Below are 20,429 nucleotides of genomic sequence, written 5' to 3'. Positions count from 1 at the left end.
GGCGAGGGCGCAGGCGCTGGAGAGCCGGGTGGAAGACCTCGGCCAGCAGCTCACGGCCGTCGCGAGCCAGGTGGAGGGCATCGCCAGCCACGTGCAGCACCTGACCGGTCCGGACTGGCGGGCCGCGGACCCGCAGCACTGGCTGGAGGACGGGAGGGCCCCGCCGGCGCCGGGGAGGGCGCTGCCGGCACCGGGGAGGCAGCGAACCCCGTCGAGGAAACTCAGCAAGGGCAGCGAGCTGCCCGGCACCACCAAGGTGAGCGCCGGGGCCACCGACACGCTTCTCCCCAGCGGGAGGGGAGGGGACCCGAGCAGCGGGTGGGGGAGGGGCTCCAGGCCCCCCAGCGGCCTTTCTCCGCCTCGCAGGCCATGGAGATGCTGCACGATGTCATGGAAGATGTGAAAACCCTGAAAGAAGCCAAGGAAAAGGCGCAGGACCATTCCGAGGTGAGGTCCCCTGGTCAGGGGGGTCCCCCACCTCGTGGATCTGCGTCCCCCTTCCCTCGCAGCTGCTCCACCACCGCTTCTCAGACACCCCGGGACCTGAACCGGCCCAGTGTGGGGGCAGGTGGGACGCTGAGAACGTCTCAAAATATTCTTTGAGCGAATTTCTGTTAAACAAGAATAAAGGAGGAAGGTGGCGGGTGTTGAAAGAGCAAGCTCAGTGCTAGAGGAGGGCCTGAGGTGGAGAGAGCCCGGCCTGCGCCTGGATCTTTGTTTTCTTGGAGAACTTTCAGAGGCACAGTAGGGACCAGATGCTCCTATTTGAGGCCCTCAGGGGCCCCCCCCAGGGGCTTGGAGCTGGGAAGAAGGGGCGGGGCATTAGGAAGAAGCCCCCCTCCTGCCTCGGAGAGGCTGAGGGGAGAGGGAAGGAAAGAATAGCTCAAAGGAGGCGTTGGGGGGCCAGGACCCTCCCCGGACCTGTGCGCACTGGCACAGGGTACCCCTGGTCGGGGCCTTGAGTGCCCAGGGGACCTCATTTCTGCTCTGGGAAGCTTTTCTTTTTGAAGTGTGGTGTTTGGGGGTTTTAGTTTTTTGGGGTTATTTTTGTTTGTTTTGTTTTTGTTTTTTGACTAAAGGCATGTTTTACCTCGAGATGCCTACATTCTGGAGGTTTGCAGAAGTTATACGGAGCAACTGAAGTTTTAGCCATTTGTCTTGGTTCTTTTGGGGGTGCTTCTCTCTTTAAACCACACAGACTTCAGACGCCCCGGAAATACCACTGATCAATTTTGTCCTTGAGAGGCTGAGCCTCCTTCAGCAGTGCTGGGCTCTGTTTCCTTGGTGGGTGGGAGGAAATGAGTCCCAGGACCCAAGGCTCCATCCCTGTGTTGGCATTTGCTCTTGGCACGCTATCCCCAGGACCCCCCCCCCCCGCCACAACCTCACCTCCCTTCCTCTAGCTGCCTGGAGTGGGAACCGAGGAGCCTTGACTTCCCACCTTCTCTCCGCCCTCCGCTCCTCTAGGATCAGCACACCTCCTTCTTCTCCCCTGTGTATGCGTGGGGTGGTAGGCGGGGCCACAAGAGGGGCCGTTTGGGTGCTCCATCTCTGACCTCTTCTTCCAGAAAGTCTTCCAAAGGATGAATGAACTGGAGAAGATAGTCAGAGAACGGGACGCATTCCTGGTAATATGGGCAAGCTCTGTGGCCAAGGGCCCTCCCGGAGGCGGCAGGGGAGATGCCTGGACTCCCACCCCAGAGATCTGGGTCCCTCTGGGCACCGCCCCTGGATTGAGGGGAAATCCTTCCCATCCCTTCCTGGGTGTCCCCCCCAGGGGCCCACGTGGGACAGGAAACTGGCTGCCCAGGGCTCACCGGTCAAACGAAGGACAGTGACTTCTCCTCGGGGCTGGGGCTGTGGATCCTGTTAGCTCAGTTCTGTTCCGAATGCTTTCAGAGACTAAACTAGGGTTGTGTGTGTGTGTGTGTGTGTGTGTGTCTGTCTGTCTGTCTGTCTGTCTTGTTGTCAATCACTGTCAGGATCTAGTGGGCCAGAAGCTGAGCTTGAAGCCTATTGGAGAAGAGGTCACAATGGTCACCTGGGAGGAGCTGGAGCAAGCCATCACTGACGGCTGGAGGGCCTCGCAAGGGGTGAACAAGTGGGGGGCCTGGGCACCGGTCTCGGGCGGGGGTCCCCTGAGCCTCCCGCTTTTCCCTACTGCACGGTATTCCATTACGTCAGTGTTCATAATGCCACGTTTCCTATCATGGGCGTGTTAAGTGGGTTGTTGGTTTTTTCCGATCTCATGACAAATCATGCTCCAATGTGACCTTCACTCATGTAAACATACTCGCAGGGTCAATTCCTAGAAACGGAATGTGGGTTTGTGATTTGACTAATTTTTGCCCAGCAGCTGTGCAATATGGTTCCAGGCTGAACCCCACCAACAATGTGGGTGAGAACGTGTTTCTTGGGCCCCCAGCAGCCCTATTCTTCCACGACCCATTTTTTCCCCAATTGGATGGAAAACGGAGCATGAGTGTAGTTCTGATTTGCTTTCGTAGCTTTTCAAAGTTCCTTCACAGTCTGTTGTTGAGATGCCTGAGTCCCTTCACTCTTAGTGGACAAAGATGACCAACCATGGAAATAAAACACCTTTAGGGGCACCCATGCTTGATGACTTAGACACACGGGTGCGTGCATAGGTCTGGCCCTCCTAAGGCAGTGCACAGGATCACCAGATCCGTTTTTAGATCCCTACCCGGTCTCCACCCGATTAAAATGAATATTCTCAAATGGCCCTCAAGGACGAGGATCAGGTGCCCTTTTGGTCTGGACATTCCCCTTCTCCTGGCTTTGTGCCTCTGAAGTACTCAGAAAGGACCACCTTCTCCCCCGACCCGAGTACTCACGCAAACCAGGGAGAGCGTGGGCCTTTTGGCGCCACCAAGTGGCCATCTGGGGCACGTCAAATAATACGTGCGTGCTAAAGACACGCAGGATTGTTTTTTCAATGGGGCTCATCTTCAGAGGAAAGCAGCCTCAGAAGGAGCTGGAAGAGGGGCACCTGGGTGGCTCAGTCGGTTAAATGACTGGCTTGGGTTCAGGTCATGATCTCGCAGTTTGTGAGTTCAAGGCCTGTGTTGGGCTCTGTGCTGACAGCTTGGAGCCTGGAGCCTGCTTCGGATTCTGTGTCTCCTTCTCTCTCTCTCTCTCTCTCTCTCTCTCTCTCTCTGCCCCTCCCCTGCTCATGCTGTTTCTCAAAAATAAATAAACATTTTTTGAAAATTAAAAAAAGGAGTTGGAAGAGGACCTTGCAAACCAAAGGATTGGCCTAGATAAAGGTTACTTCTGCTTTTGCTGGTTTTTTTTTTTAAAGCCAAAGCTTTTTTATACGTAGCAGTATCCCGTCTTAATTGAACCACACATTTTTCCAAGGTGCCAGCAGGAGACACCTGCCAGACCTAGAAATAAGCACAACATAAGCTCCTTTAGACATTTTCCCTTCTCCAGAGGTAAGAAGGTATCTGCGTTTTGACAGTTGCTCATACTTGTGAACAACCCCGGGAGCAAATGAGAATATATTATAAATGTGAAGACATTTTTGAGAAGCAAGAGAACAAAGTCGGGTCATGACGGGTGCACCTGCCACACGGGCCAAAGTGAACACCGTGGAGCATCCTGTCTCAGGCTGAGAAATCACAACAGACCCGCTGGAGGCCAGTCTTTCTCGCACTGTTGGTGGGAAATTAAGATTTCAAAACTCACTGTGTGTGTTTTTTTTTTAAGTTTAAAGAGAGAGAGGGAGAAAGAATCCCAAGCAGGCTCCGTGCTCCCGGCGCAGAGCCGGATGCAGGGCTTGAACCCATGAACCGTGAGATACGACATGAGCCAAAATCAGGAGTTGGATGCTTAACGGACTGCGCCACCCAGGCACCCCACAACGCAGCATTGTTAAGGTCAACCATGTGTTTTGGCAGACGGGCAGGAGTCTGAGGCAATACGCAGGCACCTCCTCTGCCCACATCCTAAGTAGGGGCGCAGGACCGTCCCCAGGACGGTGAGCACGGGGAGATCAGCACGGAGCAGTCACGACCATATCTGGAACACCAGACCCGAGAGAGGAGTTGTGTTGTGATCTGGAGGAGGAAGGCTGCAGGCATACACGTGGCGGCCACGGTTGTGGGAGCTCAGAACTGAGGAGGAAGGTGCCCGTCCCAGGAGCCGAATGCACTTGAGGACACAGCCCCGTGCTAGTCAAAGGCATATTCTGATGGGCATCAGGGTGCCCTTTACAACTTTGTGTCCTGCAAGAAGTAAGGGAGATGATTCGTTTTCAGAAATACCAGATAAAAGCCATGCTGTCCAATTAACAGTAGGTTTATGATCTATTGGAAGATGTACGACCCACCCCCCCACAATGGGGTCCGAAACCCTTAGATACTTTACTTCCTGGTTCTCCCCCTCCGACTGGAGGGCTCATTTTTGCAGACTTTGCAATGAGCATGTGTCAAAGGACTGAAGTCTCTGCATCACCTCAAAGAATGTACATGTGTAACAGTCAGACTCCTTTTTGCCTTACATGGGCATAGGCAACTTCCGGGTAAGGCTGTGACCTCTAGTATTCAGCCAATGAGGACTCAGGGGAGGGACTTGTGCACTAGGAAATAAATCGCCTGCTGTAACTGCCTGGAGTGTGCCTGCCCATCAGACACCTGCTCTTGCAAGGACGCTGATTAAAGCAGCTTTGATTAACTTCACTGTGCTCAGAGTCTCCACTTCCCTCCTTTGATTGGGCTGGTGGCCTTATTTCTCATATACCCAAGAGTGATGATCTTGCGTCTACTGCTTCTCCTCCTTCCCTCCTCCTCCTGGACATCTTCTAAGGGTCAGAACCAAGAAGAGCTGCCCCGAGCTCACGAATGGAAACTTGCCTAAAGGAGGAAAAAGCCTCCTCACTTTCCTGTCATCACCATGATGAATCTGAATTTCCAGCCAGACCCTTTGTGACGGGCCTCGAACAACAGAAGAATCTTCCCGGGCCCATGGACCTTGAAAAGCACAGACGCTCTCTTGCAAAAATAGCACGTCCAAAGTAAAGGACAGTTTCTTTTCAAAGCTTTGTGGCCTCTAAATAGAATAGAAAGCAAAAGTGAAGGCTTATTTTCAGGACTCCACCGAGGGGAGGTGATCACCTGTGAAGTTGTGATCAGCATCCAGGGCCCAAAGAACAGTGAAACAAGTGAGGCCTTCACAAAACCCTGCTTTCAACGACCTGGGCAAGATGGCGTATCCTCAGGGAACAGCATTTAAAATGTCATAATGTCTTGGGGTCATGGAAATAGTAGGGAGGTTCCGTGGTGTGGGGGCACAGATGTCATTTAAGGCAGAAAGGACTGAAAGCGCCAGTCCAGGAGGGAGCGCTGGGTCCATCCCGTGTAGAAAGTTCCTCGCTGTTCGGATCACAACCTAACATTTCACAGGGAAAGAGAAGCTTAAAAGAAATGGATTTTGACTCGAAATAGACCCATTGATTCCAAGATGCACATTTCCCCTCACGTTTCCCCCCCTCACATTTTAGCGTCTCTGAAACCAGGTTGGATCTCTGAGTTGATGGCATTTTGTAACTAATTGGCAGCATTTTCCTTTCCCTACCGGTACGTAAATTGATGGTCTGTCATAAATGATACCGCCAGAGGCTTGCTGAAGTCACGAGAGCCAGCACGAGATGCAGTCTGGTAGGAAAGTCCCATGGGACTGACGGTCCTGGAAGGTGACACAGGGGATAAGTTGTCTGAACAAAGAGCGCCTGGTATCTCCGCCTCCAAAACCCTTGACCGTGGTGCAGGGTGTAAGGGCCAGAGCAGCAGCCGGCTGCAAGGGGGGCGTGTAGTGTCGGTTTGTTGTGTAGAAATCCAGGAGGAGTCTGAGGCCTGGCTCGTGTTAGGAGGGCAGCCCCGGCGCCCACTGTTTTCAATCCCCACGATCCTCAGATAGGATGTGGGTCTCATCGGATGCCCGTAACAAGAACGACTTTTCTAAGCCCCCATTCCCTGCCCCCACCATAACTGTTGTGCCCATTTTTCCAGGATTGCAAACTGTAACTCTGGTTTTAGGCACCGTGGCAAGCTGCATGACGTTGACTTACATGGCAAAAGGGACCTGGCGGATGTGAAGTAGTTAAGGATCTTTTTTTTTTTTAATGTTTTATTTATTTTTGATACAGAAGAGACAGAGCATGAGAGGGGGAGGGGCAGAGAGAGAAGGAGACACAGAACCGGAAGCAGGCTCCAGGCTCTGAGCTAGCTGTCAGCACAGAGCCTGACGCGGGGCTCGAACCCACGAATGTGAGATCTGACCTGAGCCGAAGCCGGAGGCTTAACCGACTGAGCCACCCAGGCGCCCCGAGTAGTTAAGGATCTTGAGATGAGGGCTTATTCTGGATCATCTGGGTGGGCCCAGGGGTGTGGTCACAAAGGTCCTGATGAGAGGGAGGCAGAAGATTCCGCTCCCGAGGAGGGGCAGGAGATGCGGCCGCAGAGACGGGAGCCACGTGCCCACCAGCCAAGGAAGGCCGGCAAGTCCACCAACCCGGAGAAGGCACAGATTGTGCCGAAGCTGCCGGGCAGCAGCCTGCCGGTCCCCTTGACCTCCGCCCAGGGCAACCAGCTTTGGAATCCTGCCCTTCGGATCCGGACGATAAGAAACGTGTGTTGTTTGAAGCCACAAAGTTGTGGAGTCATTTGGAATGGCAGCCATCGGGGACATGTTGACACAGGCCTCTTCTGTCCCTTGGGGAAGTTCGTGAATAATTGGCTCTTGTACATGTAGCTGGACTTTCCTGATATCCTTTGTTTCTTTCTTTTTTAAAATTCTTTTTAATGTTTTATTTTTGAGACGGAGAGAGAGAGAGCATGAGCAGCGGAGGGTCAGAGAGAGAGGGAGACACAGAATCCAAAGACAGGCTCCAGGCTCTGAGCTGTCAGCACAGAGCCTGATATGGGGCTCAAACCCAGCAACCGCGAGATCATGACCTGAGCCAAAGCTGGACACTCAACTGACTGAGCCACCCGGGCGCCCAGTAATATTATTTGTTTCTGAATGTCGGGCAGTAACCTGAACACAAAGTCCACAGCCATTGGGTCTGGAGTGGTTTTCCAACACCAGCAATACGTTAATATGAGTGTCTTTTAAGACTTGCCTTCAAAATCAGTTTCCTTCCTTCCTTCCTTCTCTTTTGGTGGTGGTTGTTTGCAGTGATTGGTTTTAAGTCCAGGAGGCTTGTCTAGGTGACAGGCAGAACCCTGGGACCATTGCCAAGACCCCTACCCTCTGCTGTGCACGCCTTGTATCATCCCTCAGGGGTGGGCAGGGCCTGTGGATATACTGTAGGATCTCTCTCATAATTAGGGTGCTAATAAATTGGCTTTGAGTTAATCTAAGGAGGGATTGGGTGGCCCTGACCTAATCAGGCAAACCCTTGTCAAGTAAGTGAAACCAGAGTGTGGCCCCTGTGGAAGGGACCATGTGGCGGCAATTGACAGTGGTCTCTAGGAGCGAAGAGTCACAGCCAGGCACGGGGAGCCGAATTCTGGCAACAGCGCTGAGCCTCAGATAAGGCCCCAGCCTGGCCCAGATTGCAGGCTGAGGCCCTAGGAGAGAACACAGATAACACCTGTCCAGACTCATGACCCGTGGAAACCGTGAGATAAGAAACTCTAAACTCATGTTGTTTGCACGTGGTTTGCGGTATCTATGTCTGTGGTAATTTGTGATACAGCCCAAGACATGAGTCAGGACATTGAACTAGCGTTCTTGTTCGGTGGTCTGCGGCCTCACTGAGTAGTTCCAGAGCTGGGATTGCAGGTGGGCCATGGAGGGTCCCCAGTGAGGCGGCTCCTGACCTCAGAGGGGAAGTTTTGTGCCTCCAAGAAAGCTCCGCCAAGGTGAGGTAGGTCCTGAGATGGTGTAACTCTTTCATGCTTCCTGGGATCTTGTAGGTGCTCCGTGAATAGTAGGGAATTGCTTTGCAAGGGTGTTAAGGTCTCCCAGGGTCCGGGAAGTGGGCACCATCCCTGGGTGGCACCCGCCTCACCCTGGCCAGAGTCCCTACCAAGAGCTGTGTGTTTTTGCGGCTTCACAGATGCTGGTCAACAGATTTGGAACAAGTTGCAGATGACATTTAAGATTATAGTCATTGGGGGAGGGGACGCCTGGGTGGCTCAGTCGGTTAAGAGTCCGGCTTCGGCTCAGGTCATGATCTCACGGTTCATGAGTTCGAGCCCCGCATCAGGCTCTGTGCTGACAGCTCAGAGCCTGGAGCCTGGTTTGGATTCTGTGTCTCCCTCTTTCTCTGCCCCTCTCCTGTCTCTGTCTCTCTCCTGTGCTCTGTCTCTCAAAAAACAAATAAATGTTAAATAAATTTTTTAAAAAGATTATGATCATTGGAAAGTGGGGGAAGGCCCCTGACTGGCTTAGTCAGTAGAGCATGCCACTCTTAGATCTTGGGGTTGTGAGTTCGAGCCCCACATTGGGCATAGAGTTTTCTAAATCAAAGGGAAGAAAGATTGTAATCATTGGAACTTGGATCCTGCCTAATAAATGATTGTCCTGGGGACCACAGCAGAGCCTCTGGGGGGATTAGACGTGCCTACAAGAGGGTAGTGGGGCGCCTGCCGGCTGCGGCTCATGGAGTGGGACATGTTCCCCCACGTTTGAAAATGGACTTAAGAAAATAGACCTTGCCTTCTTAGAGTTTTAGGTCGATGGCAAAAGTGAGTAGAAAGTGTAGAGGCGCCGGCGGACTCCGTCAGTGGGGCTGTGGCTTCATCGCGGGGGTGTGGGTCCAGCCCTCACACTTCGTGCGGAGCCTGCTTTAAAGAAATAATAAATCGAGTAGAAGGTATAAAGATTTCCCACGTGCCTTCTGCCCATACACGTGTAGCCTCCCCCACTAACCACATCCCCACCAGAGCATACATTTGTCACAACTGGTGAGCCTACCGGACTCATAATGTCACTCAAAGCCCATAGTTGGTTTTTTTTAATGTTTATTTATTTTTGAGAGACAGGGAGATAAAGGGCATGAGCAGGGGAGGGGCAGAGAGAGGGAAGGAGACGCAGAATCTGAAGACAGGCCCCAGGCTCTGAGCTGTGAGCCCAGAGCCCGACGCAGGGCTCGAACCCACCAACTGTGAGATCATGACCTGAGCTGAAGTCAGACGCTCAACCGACTGAGCCGCCCAGGTGCCCCTCAAAGTCCGTAGTGTTAATTACGGTTGACTCTTGGTGTTGCACAATGTGTGGGTTTGGACAAACGTACAGTGACCAGGATCTACCCCTGAGGCACCGCACACAGTAGTCTCGTTGCTGTAAAACTCCCCAGCGCTCCATCCATCATTCCTCCTTCCCCGCCCCCCGCCGGCAGCCGCTGAATAGTTGGAATCATCAGTATGTGGCCTTTTCAGACTGGCTTCTTTCAGTTAGTCCTTGAATTTGAGTCTCCTCCTTGTCTTTTCTTTTTTTTTTTTTAATTAGAGAGCACGTATGAGCAGGGAGGGGGCAGAGGGAGGGAGAGGGAGAATCTTAGGCAGGCTTCATGCTCAGCATGGAGCCCAACACAGGGCTCAGTCCCACCACCCCGGAATCATGACCTGAGCCCAAAGCAAGAGTCGGACGTTCAGTCAACTGAGCGCTCCAAGTTTCCCCCGTGTCTTCTCATGGCTTGATGGAGCTCACTTCTTTGCAGCGCTGCACAACCTTCCGTTGTCTGGGATGGCCCACAATTTGGTTATCCATTCACCTACGTGAAGGGCGTTTGGGTTGCTTCCACGTTTTGCAGTTATGAATAAGGCTGCGGTGAGCATCTGTGTGCAGGTTTTGTGTGGACGGAGTGTTCCACTTCTTTGGGCAAATTCCCAGCCCCGTGATTGCTGGTATACAGAGAGAGTACGTTCTGTAAGGAAACGCCCGCCGTCTTCCACAGTGGCCGCGCCATCTTGCCTTCCTACCGACAGTGAATGGGACATTCAGGTTGCCCCGCACCCTTGCTGTGATTTGCTCTTGTCAGCGTTCCAGATTTGGGGCATACTAATAGTTGTATAGTGGTCTCCTGTTTTAGTTTGCATGTCCCTGGGGCGCCTGGGGGGCTCAGTTGGTTAAGCGTCTGGCTTCAGCTCAGGTCATGATCTCACGGTTCGTGGGTTCAAGCCCCGCGTCAGGCTCTGTGCTGACAGCTAGCTCCGAGCCTGGAGCCTGCTTCAGATTCTGTGTCTCCCTCTCTCTCTCTCTCTCTCTCTCTGTCTGTCCCTCCCCTGCTTGCACTGTCTCTCTCTGTCTCTCAAAAACAAGACAAAACAAAACAAGACATAATTTGCATATCCTTGACAACATTCCTGATGTTGGTGATTTATGTCTTTTCTCTCTTATTCCTCATCAGTCTGGCTAGAGGTTTATCAATTATATTGCTTTACTTAAATTACTTGTTTTTTCATTTCATTGATTTTCTCTGTTGTTTTCTGCCTTCTGCTCGGGTCGTTAACAATTGTTTTCTTCCACTTGCTTTGGGTTTGATCTGCTAGTTTAATCTGACTTCGTTTGCTGGTTCCTTGAAGCGCAAGCTGAGACTTTTTTCTGTTTCAGGATTGGCATTTAGTGCTATATAAATACGTCCCTAAGTATTGCTCTGGCAGCATCCCACAAATTCTAGTTCAAAATACTTTCTGTATCCCTTTTGATTTCTTCTTTAATCCATGATCTATTTAGCAGTCTGTTATTTTGTTTCTAAGTATTTGGGCATTTTTCCAGTCGTGTTTCTGTCACTGATTTCTAATTCCATTGTGGTCAGAGAATACAATTTGTACAACCCGAATCCTTTCTTTAAAAATGTTTTTAATTTATTTTATTTTTTATTTTTCAATTTGTTGTTTTCATTTACATCCAAGTTAGTTAGCATATACTGGAACAGTGATTTCAGGAGTAGATTCCTTAATTCCGCTTAGCTCCGCCCCCAACCTGAATTCTTTTAAATCGATGGATGTATATTTTATGGCACAGAATATGCTCTATCTTGGTAAATGTGTTGTGTGAACTTGAGAGCAACGTGTCCTCTGCTGTCCTCGGGGGAAAGATCCAAAGATGTCAGTCAGGTCAAGTGGGTTATAGTGTTGTTCAAGTTTACTCTATCTGTTAGGGTTAAACTGCGTGTCCCCTCCCCCAAAAAAGGTGTTGAAGTCCTAACCGCCACTTCCTGTAAATGCAGCCTTATTTTGGAAATGGGGTCTTTGCAGATCAAGTTAAGATAAGGTCATTAAGGTGGGCCCTAGCCCAATATAAGTGAGTCTTTTTTTTTTTTTAATGTTTTTTATTTATTTTTGAGAGACAGAGACAGTATGAGCAAGGGAGGGTCAGAGAGAGAGGAAGACACAGAATCTGAAGCAGGCTCCAGGCTCTGAGCTGTCAGCACAGAGCCCGACGCGGGGCTCAAACCCACGAACTGTGAGATCATGACCTGAGCCAAAGTTGGACGCTCAACCGACTGAGCCCCCCAGGTGCCCCGAAGTGAGTCTTTATAAAAGGGGAAAATTTGGGCAGAAAGACAGACACATAGAGGGAAGATGATTGGAGATGGTTGGGAGAAGAGAGCCATCAACGGGTGCCTGAGGCACCAGAGGCTAGAAGAGAGCCTGGCGCGGATCCTCCCTCACAGCCTCAGGAGGAACCATCCCTGCTGCACCTGGATCTCAACCTTCAGAGCCGTGAGGCCACAGATCTCTGTGGTTTAAGGCGGGCGTCCGTCTGTTACAGCAGCTCCAGGACATGAATACAGGGTCGTTGCTGATTTTCTGCCTACCGATCAATTCCCGAGAGAAAGGCAGTGGCATCTCGGACTGTAATTGGGGATTGGTCCATATCTCCTTGCAGGAGTTCCTTTTTTTTTTTTAATTTTTTTAATGTTTTATTTTTGAGAGACGAGACCATGCGAGCAAGGGAGGGTCAGAGAGAGAGGGAGACACAGAATCTGAAGCAGCTCCAGGCTCTGAGCTGTCAGCACAGAGCCCGACGCGGGGCTCGAACCCATGAACCGTGAGAGCCGAAGTCGGAGCTTAACTGACTGAGCCGCCCAGGCGCCCCTCCTTGTAGTAGTTCTGACAGGTTTTGCTTCACATATTTTGAAGCTCTGTTATTAGGTGCACAAGTATTTAGGATTGTTATGCTCTCTTGATGAATTGATCTCCTTTTATTTAGAAATCACCTTTTCATCCTAGAAATATTCTTCATTCTGAAATCTACCTTGTCTGATATTAATATGGTGATTCCAGCTTTCTTCTTTCTTTTACAAGTGTGAGCATGGTTCTTGTTTTAGCCTATGTGTGGTTCTCCATGTGACGTTTTTCTTATAAGTGCCACGTAGTTTGTCTTGCCTTTTTAACCAACCTGACAATCTCTGCTTTTTAATCAGGCTGTTTAGGTCATTTATATTTAATGTGATTACTGATATCATTAGGGTTGATTATCATCCTGTTAGTGTTTTAATGTTCCATCTGCTTTTTGTTCCTTTTCCCCTCTTTGTCTTCTTCTTCTAGAATGTTTTTATTTGTAACCTCTTTTGTTGACTTATTAGCTCTAAGTCTTTGTTATTGTATGCTACTTTTTTAATGTTTTACTTAGTTTTGAGAGAGCATGTGCAGGGAAGGGGCAGAGAGAGAGATGGGGACAGAGGGTCTGAAGTGGGCTCTGCGCTGACAGTAGGGAGCCCGATGGTCGATGCGGGCCTCAAACTCATGAACCATGAGATCATGACCTGAGCTGAAGTCAGACACTCAACTGACTGAGCCACCCAGGTGCCCCAAGTCTTTATTATTTTAGTGGTTACTTTGGAGTTTACAGACTTATACATCTTTAGTTTAATCACAGTCCACCTTCACATAGCATAAGACTTATTTCTTGGGTCAGCAAACTTTTTCTGGAGGAAGCAAGTAAATATTTGAGGTTTCGTAGGTCATATAGTCTTTGTCACAATTGCACAACTCTTGTTATTATGTGAAAACACCCAAAAACAGTACATAATGAATCAGTGTGCCTGTGTCCCAATGAACTGTCATTTACAAAACAGACGACGGGCTGGACTTGGCCCGGGGCCATTGTTTGCCAACTCGTGCTGGATGCTCTTGTTGCCATTTTAGTTCCACGTGTATTATAAACCCTACAATACGTGGTTCGTTCTTTTGTTCAGTCAATTATCTTTCAAAGAGATTTGAGTCATAAGAAAACTATCTTATAGATTCATCCATGTCGTCTCCATTTCCATTGCTTTTTGTCCCTTTGTGTAGATCCAGGTTGCCATCTGGTATCATTTTCTGTCTGCCTGAAGAATCTCATTGAACATTTCTTGTGTGAGTCTGCTGCTGATGAATTTCAGCCTGTATTGAAGCTTTGTGTGACTGAAAACATCTTCATTTTTCCTATGTTTCTGGGTTTCGTTTGTGTTCTCGTGGCCTAACATGGGATCTGTCGTGGAAAATGTTTACTCAGATCCTGTTTCTTTTTTTTATTTTTTTATTTTTTTTAATGTTTTATTTATTTTTGATACAGAGAGAGACAGAGCATGAGAGGGGAAGGGGCAGAGAGAGAAGGAGACACAGAACCGGAAGCAGGCTCCAGGCTCTGAGCTAGCTGTCAGCACAGAGCTCGACGCGGGGCTCGAACCCACGAGCGTGAGATCTGACCTGAGCCGAAGTCGGAGGCTTAACCGACTGAGCCACCCAGGCGCCCCTAGATCCTGTTTCATGTAGTGTCATACAGATATTTGCTGGTCTAATTGGTTTATGGTGTTGTTCAAGTCTACTATTTCCTTGTTGACCTTCTGCCTATTTGTCCTATCCCTATTGAAAGGGCACCTGGGTGGCTCAGTCAGTTAAGCCTTTGACTTTGGCTCAGGTCAGGATCTTGTGGTTCGTGGGTTCAAGCCCCGTGTTGGGCTCTGTGCTGACAGCTCAGAGCCTGCAGCCTGCTTCCCATTCTGTGTCTCCCTCTCTCTCTGTCCCTCCCCAACGTGCTCTCTCTCCCTCTCTCTCTCAAAAATCAACATTAAAAAAATTAGAAAAAAAGTGGGGTATTGAAGTCCGCAGCTATTATTGTTGAGTTGTCTGTTTCTCCCTTTCATTCCATTTTTTTGTATATTTAGAGCTCTGTTGCTCAGTTCGCATGTATTTTTTAAATTATTATCTTTCTAATGAATTGACTCTTGTACCAGGATAAAACGTCTTTGTCTCTATTAACAATATTGTTATATTAGTACAGCCACTCCTCCTCTCTTTTCTTTCTTTCTTTTTTTTTTTTTCCGAGTAATTTTTACACCCAGTGTGGGGCTCGAACTCACAACCCTGAGACTGAGAGTTACATGCTTCACTGACAGCCAGCCCGGCATCCCTCCAGCTCTCTCTCTCTCTTTTTTTTTAAATTTAATTTATTTTTTTAAATGTACATGCAAGTTAGTTAGCATATAGTGAAACAATAATTTCAGGAGTAGATTCCTCAATGCCCCTCACCCACTCAGCCCATCCCCTCCTCCCACAACCCCTCCAGCGATCCCTCTGTTTATTCCCCATATTTAAGAGTCTTTTATGTTTCTGTCCCCTCCCTGTTTTTATATTGTTTTTGCTTCCCTTCCCTTATGTTCATCTCTTCGGTATCTTAACGTCCTCATATGAGTGAAGTCATATGATATTTTTCTTTCTCGGACTGACTAATTTCACAGAGCGTAATACCCTCTAGTTCCATCCATGTAGTTGCAAATGGCAAGATTTCATTCTTTCTGCTTGCCGAGTAATACGCGAGTGTATCTATATCCCGCATCTTTATCCATTCATCCATCGGTGGACGTTTGGGCTTTCTCCATACTTTGGCTGTTGTCGATAGCGCTGCTGTGAAGATTGGGGTGTATGTGTCCCTTCGAAACAGCCCACCTGTGTCCTTTGGATAAATACCTGGTACAACTGCTGGGTCGTAGGGTGGTTCTATTTTTAATGTTTTGAGGACCCTCCACACTGTCGTCCAGAGTGGCCACAGCAGTTAGCTTTCCCGCCAGCCGTGCGAAAGTGAGCCTCTCTCCCCGCATCCTCGCCCACACCTGCTGCTGCCCGAGTTGTTCATGTCGGCCGTGCTGACAGGTGTGCAGTGGTGTCTCAGCGTGGTTTTGATTTGCGTTTCCCTGGTGATGAGTGATGTTGAGCATTGTTTTGTGTGTCTGTTGGCCGTCTGGATGTCCTCTTCGGAGAAGTGTCTGTTCATGTCTTTAGCCCATTTCTTCACCGGATTATTTGTTTTTGGCCTCTATCCTTTTACTTTCTACTTGTTTGTTTCTTTGACTCTAATGTCTGTCTCTTATAGACAGCATATAATTGGATCACGCACCAGTTTTGTTTTTGCTTTTCATTTCATATTTATTATCAGTGCTTCACTAAAGAACGTTTTGGTCTTTTAATTTTATTTATTTATTTTAGAGAAAGAGAGTGCAAGTGAAGGGGGAGGGGGAGAGAGAGAGAGAGAGAGAGAGAGAGAGAGAGAGAGAGAGAATATTAAGCAGGCTCCATGCCTAGTGCAGAGTCCCACAAGGGGCTCGATCTCACAACCCTGAGATCATGACCTGAGCTGAATCAAAAGTCGGACGCTCAACTGACTGAGCCACCCAGGCACCTCCACTATAAGAACGTATGATTAGTAACATGTGCCAATAATTTCTGATAAATATGTTCCTAAAACAAAATTATCACATATAATACAATTTGAGGATAATATATAGCATTAGCAAAATTCACCCAAATTATAAAAAGAGCAATACTTAGAATCATGTACATTATTTCACCATTTCCTAAAGCTTGTTATTCTATCAACTTGGCCAGTATAAAAAAAAAGTCCTCAGGGGCACCTGGGTGGTCTAGTCGGTTGAGTGTCTGGTCAGCTCAGGTCACGATCTCACAGTTCGTGGATTTAAGCCCCGCATCGGGCTCTGTGCTGACAGCTCAGAGCCTGGAGCCTGTCTTCAGATTCTGTGTCTCCCTCTCTCTCTGACCCTCCCCTGCTCATGCTATCTCTCTCTCAAAAATAAATTAAAACTTAAAAAAAAAATGTTTTTAAAGTCCTCAAAAACTTTGTGGTAATATGAACTACAAAATTAATTTCTTGGAGAAGTTGGGAGTTATTTTCAAATTCTGTCTAAGGTTTGTTTGTTTTTTGAATCGGTCAAAAGGTATGGTGAGGCATGTACGGAGAGGTGAGGAAAAAGGAGCTTCCAGGTGATAGAGTGAGAGTGTCTGAAGACAGCCGAGTAGGGTGAAGGAGACCGTCAAAGGCAAGAATATACTAGAAATACGAGTTTTGCAGCAAGGCCAACGGGCAAGGAGTCCTTGTGTCCACTGCATCGGAGGCAAGAGGTCTTCTTCAACAACGCTTGTTTACAGAATCTTCTGTAAGACGGTGTTAGCTACATCCAATGATTCATCTTTTACTAGATGAAATCTTTACTACGAAAGGACTTCCACAAGAGCCCATGCACTTTTCTAAAAGCTCACCCACTCTATCGTTTTTGATATCCGGTTTCCAGAACATGCTCAGCCTCGACTAGCCCATCTGCCATTCTCAAGCCTCCTTGGGATCCTCCCAGCAGGATTGTGGTTACTGTCTTGTAGTTGATCAAAATGTTCTGTGTTGTTCAACGCACCATGTTTGTTCATGGATTAGTTCACCTATAAGTGCTTTGAACACCCTGTTTTCATCAGAATCCACGAAGCTGGTCATGATTCTGACATGTAGGGCATAAACGCCAGCCTGATGGGTAACTTTCTCCAGGACATCATCAGTACCGACTGAAATCTGAACACAAGGAGACGGTGTTGTTGGAGCTTATCAGAGAAGTTCTAGCATCCTTCCTTGAACATACATCAGATTCTGCCACAATTGCTTAAAGTTAGCTCTTGGTAGATTGTTCAATAAGCAAACCCTGTGGCTGAGAGTACCATTCAACCATACTTCTATGGTAGAACAGGATCAATTTGCGGGGCATAATCGTTTCCCTTTTGTTGCAGTAACTTTTTTGGACCTTGATCTGTCGCCAGCTTATAAATGTCAATGATATTATGACATGTTGAGCATCTTTTCCCTTCTTAGGGAATATGAAAATCTCCTTTGAATCACATCAAAATCCATTATTACCTGAAGGCTGGCAGGTCCTTCTTTGATAAGACCACGGATAATTTCTTCTCTAGTAAGGTTCTTCATGTGAGCTGAACTTTTTTGGAATCCTGACCTCATTTTCACATAACACAGCAGATTCTTGATGAGTTATTTCTTGGTTATTCAATTGTCCTTAAAGGCACTCCGAGTTCTGTTCTTGAACTTGTCCTAGAACAACAGCATAGACAATACTCAGCACCCAAAGATGCAGGGCTTGGACACAGCCATCTCCGTGATCTTGGGCTTCTGCCTCACGTTCCTCTGTAAGGTGACTGTATGCTGGGCCAGCAGCACCCCTGCCACCAGGACACGCGCTGGTGCTTGCTGCTGTGTCCTCCCTGGCCATGGCTGCCCGGCCCATGGTCAAAGTCTCACGTGCCTCTAGATGCAAAAAGAAAAAGCTGTTTTTCAATCCATTCCACAAATCTCCTTCTGATTGGAGACTTCAGATTGGAGTGTTTATTTTTTTCTTTTTCTCTTTTAAGTTTATTTATTTTAAGAGATAAAAAGAGTGTGCACGTTGAGCAGGGGAGGGGCATCGCAAAAGGGAGAAACAGAATTCCAACCAGGCTCTGCACCAACGCAGGGCCCGATCTGGCGAACTGTGAGATCATGACCTGAGCCGAAATCAAGAGTCAGATGCCTAACCCACTGCACCCCCCAGGCGCACCCTGATTGGAGTGTTTAATTACCGATAAAATAGAATTACATCTTCCATTTGCTACTTGCCTTCTATGTGTCTTATGTCTTTTCCTCCATTCCTCAATTGCGTCTCTTTCGTGTCGCATAAATGTATTCTAGTGCACTGTTTTAATTCTCTTGTCTCTTTTACTGTATATGTCTTGGGTTATTTTCTGAGGGTCCATAGCAGAGTTCAGCATAGAGTCACTTATTCTCCACTGCTGAGCCAACACCTTTCAGAGTACTCTCCCATGATTAGGAGGGGTTTTTTTTCCCCAAACTGGCTGATAGAAACAGGCACTGTTCCCAGCCCCATGAGAGTCTGGGCACTGTTCCCTCTAGCCTTGCAGATGGCTCTTTTCCCAACCTTGGGTGGTTTCCTCACATCTTCATGCTGATCATTTCTGTGCCCAACACCCGAAGGGAGCCCTCTGCAGAGCTCCCGAGCCCTCTCTGGGTGCATGTCCTTCCTTTCTGACACTCTGTCCTGTGAGCCCAGGCTGCCTCAGTCTCCCCTCAACTCGGGGCGCCCCTGTCCTGGCACCTAGAAACTCTGTGGAGGCAGGGAGCCGAGCCAACAGCAGCGCTCACGTGGTTGGTCTGCCCATCGTTCAGGGACTCCTGGCCTTCACCAGCTGGTGTCCAGTGTCTCTATTTCATTGTTGTTGCTTTTGGTTTTTGATTTTGGGTTATTACAGACAGGAGGGTAAATCCAGTTCCCGTTACTCCGTGTGAGCTGGAAATGGGAATAGTCCCTTTTTTTTTTTCTAATTTTTTAATGTTTTTTGTTTATTTTTGAGAGACAGATAGAGACAGTGTGAGCAGGAAAGGGTCAGAGAGAGAGAGAGAGATACAGAATCTGAAGCAGGCTCCAGGCTCTGAGCTAGCAGTCAGCACAGAGCCCAACGTGGGGCTCGAACCCACGAACCGTGAGATCATGACCTGAGCCGAAGCCGACGCTTAACCGACTGAGCCACCCAGGTGCCCCCCTATTTATTTTTAATGGATTCGTAGTAGTCTACTGTATGGGTCCTCTATTGATATCCTGCTTTCATAACCAATGCTGTCGACTCTGAATATCTACTCTGGCAGCCCTTAAAAGTCCATAGAGAAAATCTTACATATGGAATTTCCGGATACAAGACTTTGTACATTTACATTTTGGTGATACGGTTCATTTGCCCTGCAGTGTATACTTTTTACCATCAGCAACGGGCCACTGATGGGGTAGACTTTATATTTTATAAATATGTCCTTTATTTGTAGACCCAGCAATAGTTGGAGTGAATCACTTGTAGTGTGTGGTGTTCCTGTGATCTTTAGGAAGGGAATTAACATATTTTGGTGGCTCAGTTGGGTTAGCATCCGACTCTTGATTTCGGCTCGGGTCATGATCTCGCGATTTCATGAGTCCAAGCCCCATGTCAGGCTCCACACTGACAGTGGGGAACCTGCTGTGGATTCTCTCTCTCCCTCTACCCCTCCCCCACTCAGGCACACTCTCTATCAACGTAAATAAACTTTAAAAAAAATATTATGATGCCACTTGCAAATGCTGAGATACTCAAAGCTTTGGAGATCTGCTCTTCAAGAATGTCAAAGTCTTGGGGCGCCTGGGAGGCTGGGTCGGTTAAGCATTCAACTTGAGCTCAAGTCATGATCTCATGGTTCAGAGCCTGGAGCCTGCTTCAGATTCTGTGTCTTCCTCTCTCTCTGCCCCTTCCCCACTTGCACTCTGACTCTCAAAAATGAATAAACATTAAAAAATTAAAATTAAAAAAACCTGAATGTCAAAGTCTTTGTGTCCAGCGTAGTCTTGGGGACCAGAGGTCATCCTAGTCAGCTGTCCCAGATTTTCTTTCCTTCGTTTCTTACGGTGAGTCCTCTCTATTTGCAGTTACTGACCTCTGGTCAGGGCTCAGAGACAACCCTTAAACGCAAAAAGAAGTCTTCCTTAACATCAGATGACGGAGCCTCCACAAGCGCTGACCAGACTCTGGATTCCGCCAGTGGGCGTGTTTTGGATCAGACCTTATCAGGAATCAGTGCCGGAGGACTCCCCTCTGAGGGACGGAGCAGGAAGCGAAGCAAAGGCGTCCCCGTCACCGCATCCCCTGGTAAAGCACAGCACCCACGGGCCCGTGATGAAGCCGGCCCGGCCAAGTCCCATCAGCCATCTGTGTCCCAATTCAAACTAGAGTCGGACCGTCACAGGCCTCAAGAACTGCCGCCCCACATCTTAGCACGTCTAAGAAAAGATGAACGAGAGGCACACCCTGGTCTCCTTCAACAAGACTTACCCTCAGCCACCGTGATCGGAGGTCAGCCTCTTCTTGTTTACCCGGATCAGCAGGGAGGCGTTCCTGTTAGCTATGGTCAAATCTACCCAAGGCCAGACCAATACGGAGCAGGGCCGCTTGACCCGGATCAACTTGCATCGCTCCATCCGAGCACCTACCCGCACAGTGCGGTACCCCTCAGCCTGGGGCAGCCCGGTGTGATGCCACCTGGAATGGCCGAGCAGCAGTTGGTACTACGTGGCATGGAACAGCATGGTGTGGTCCCGCCATTGA

General features: G+C 48.7%; 1 protein-coding gene and 1 pseudogene across 1 annotated transcript in view; one reads left to right on the top strand and one right to left on the bottom strand.

Moving 5' to 3' along the window:
- Positions 1–6: 6 nt before the first annotated feature.
- The window catches only part of QRICH2 (glutamine rich 2), a 31,858-nt gene continuing 11,435 nt past the window's right edge, over positions 7–20,429 (top strand). The window contains exons 1-5 of the mRNA XM_029927087.1: positions 7–256; positions 367–447; positions 1,569–1,628; positions 1,983–2,093; positions 19,754–20,423. Coding sequence (XP_029782947.1) covers positions 370–447; positions 1,569–1,628; positions 1,983–2,093; positions 19,754–20,423 — 919 coding nt within the window. The 5' untranslated portion in view covers positions 7–256; positions 367–369. The remainder of the gene's footprint in view (positions 257–366; positions 448–1,568; positions 1,629–1,982; positions 2,094–19,753; positions 20,424–20,429) is intronic.
- On the bottom strand, positions 16,440–17,536 carry LOC115282689 (annotated as a pseudogene).

Source organism: Suricata suricatta, chromosome 17 (assembly GCF_006229205.1).
Source record: "Suricata suricatta isolate VVHF042 chromosome 17, meerkat_22Aug2017_6uvM2_HiC, whole genome shotgun sequence".
In the NCBI taxonomy this organism is placed as follows: Eukaryota; Metazoa; Chordata; class Mammalia; order Carnivora; family Herpestidae; genus Suricata; species Suricata suricatta.
The sequence above is the reverse complement of the archived record's forward strand: the minus strand, read 5'-3'. Positions and strand labels throughout refer to the sequence as shown.